Source organism: Mycena indigotica (assembly GCF_014461135.1).
Source record: "Mycena indigotica strain 171206Taipei chromosome Unknown Mind.scaff0007, whole genome shotgun sequence".
In the NCBI taxonomy this organism is placed as follows: domain Eukaryota; kingdom Fungi; phylum Basidiomycota; class Agaricomycetes; order Agaricales; family Mycenaceae; genus Mycena; species Mycena indigotica.
The window spans coordinates 877,495-879,291 of record NW_023503006.1 but is presented as its reverse complement, the minus strand read 5'-3'; the positions used below and the strand labels follow the sequence as shown (position 1 = coordinate 879,291).

The 1,797-nt window shown below is 53.1% G+C and overlaps 1 protein-coding gene across 1 annotated transcript; it reads right to left on the bottom strand.

Moving 5' to 3' along the window:
- Positions 1-796: 796 nt before the first annotated feature.
- MIND_00807500 (uncharacterized protein) lies at positions 797-1,427 on the bottom strand (the record flags this gene model as incomplete). Its single annotated transcript, XM_037364750.1, has 3 exons — positions 797-950; positions 1,010-1,203; positions 1,254-1,427. The coding sequence occupies 3 exons, from the start codon at positions 1,425-1,427 to the stop codon at positions 797-799; spliced, it is 522 nt and encodes a 173-aa protein (XP_037217992.1).
- Positions 1,428-1,797: the final 370 nt, after the last annotated feature.

Below are 1,797 nucleotides of genomic sequence, written 5' to 3'. Positions count from 1 at the left end.
GAAAGCAGGTACCTCCATCCCCAGGTATGAAAACCTGCGGATGCGGATTCCAGGTACCTGTGAAACCATCCGCAGGTCCAGCCACTTCTAGTCTCGGATCTGTGCTGTAGATGGAATTGTTTCACTGTAGGACCTCATATTCTTACTCACATCACCTATTGCTTCCCTCACTACACCAGTACAAATCTATCATATTATTGATACACAGTACTTATATAGTCAGTTAGAGTTTGTTCTCTGTACTATAGTCTTCCTTGCTTGAACTCTGTTCTATTAAGTAGAACAGTAAGAAAAACGACATAAATCAACATAATATAAAAAAGCCTCTTATACCAATGGTTTTTCTCATATAGGCATTTGTTTATACTATAATTTGAGGAGCATTTTTGGGTTTAAATTTCTTTGCTATCTAGTTGATATTTGTGGTTTGATTTTTCTCGGTCGTCATTTTTTTTTTTTTTTTTTTGACTAATTATTATTCTGATTTATCTTTTTGAAAGACCCTCCAGTTTTCTTCTGAGTCAGCGAGAGGTTAGCATCAAACATGATGTATGATGCTCAGTTTCAACATTCAACATCACCTCAACAGGCTGAACTTCAGCAAGTATTATGTCAATTTCAGGTTTCAGTCTCAGAATAAACAATGATAAACAATGATAAATAACCTCATATAAATAACCTCATATGCGCAAGTATCAGAGGTGTCCCGGCCTGAACACCAAACTTCTCTTCCAAACATGTTGGCACAATATACAATACTGACACCAGCAAACTACACACCCACTCCGTCCTGCGCCTACTGGGGGAACAGCCCGTTGACGAGCCCGGGGGTGCGGCCGCACGAGATGCTCTGCACGTCCTCCGGGATGTCCGCCGCCGCCTCCGAGTTCGAGAACGTCTCGCGCGCGGCCCGGAACTCGCCGTCCACGAGCGTCTCGCAGTCGGGGAACCTGCCATCACGTCAGCGCCGATCCACATGACATATGTACTCGAGCGAGCGAAAGCGCACCGGAAGAGCACACAGGTGTCGTCCTCCTGCATGACGATCGAGCGCGCCGCGGAGGCGTCCGTGCACGCCGTGTCCCCGATCGGCACCTGGCTCGAGTCCGTCACGTGGAACTCGATCGGGACGCACTCCCCTCCGCCGTCCGTGTCGGAGCACACTTGCACCGTGCCGTCCTGTTCCAGGCGGCGGACATGGTCCTGCGGGTGGGTCAGTGGGCCAGGAATATGGAGTGGCACAAGGGACGCACGAGGGGCGCGGCGACGCTCGAGAGCGAGAGGAGGAGCGCGGAGAATGCGGTCAACGCAGTGAAGTGCATGGCAGAAAGAAAAAGCGAAGATGAAGAGGGAGAAAGGGAGAAGAGAAGAGAAGAGAATGGCCGCGCACAGGCGGTGCGCCGCCTTATAACGCCGCGCGCAGACATGGTTGCTATGCCTGCGCTAATGTCGCTGCCGCTGTCCGATACCGCACGGGACTTAGGGCTCGCGCCGTTTGCGGTCCGCCGATGGCTTGGCGCACGTGGTCACGTCGTGGTGAGACGCGTGTGCGTCACGATTGTCGGACCACGCGTGCGTTCCCTGAGCGCAGCGCGCAAGCCCAGCTGGCTTGCGGAGTGTTCTCGGTGGAGGGACGCTAAATAGAATTCAGGCGCGACAGACGGGCGCTGATGTGCAAAAGGGTCGCCGTTGCCGTGGAGACCCGGCGGAGTTGCCGGCCCTTATTGGGCCCTTAAGAACCGATGCCCGCCGCTTGACGGCCGCGCTGACCGGCTGCCCGCGGAATTACGGGACTCC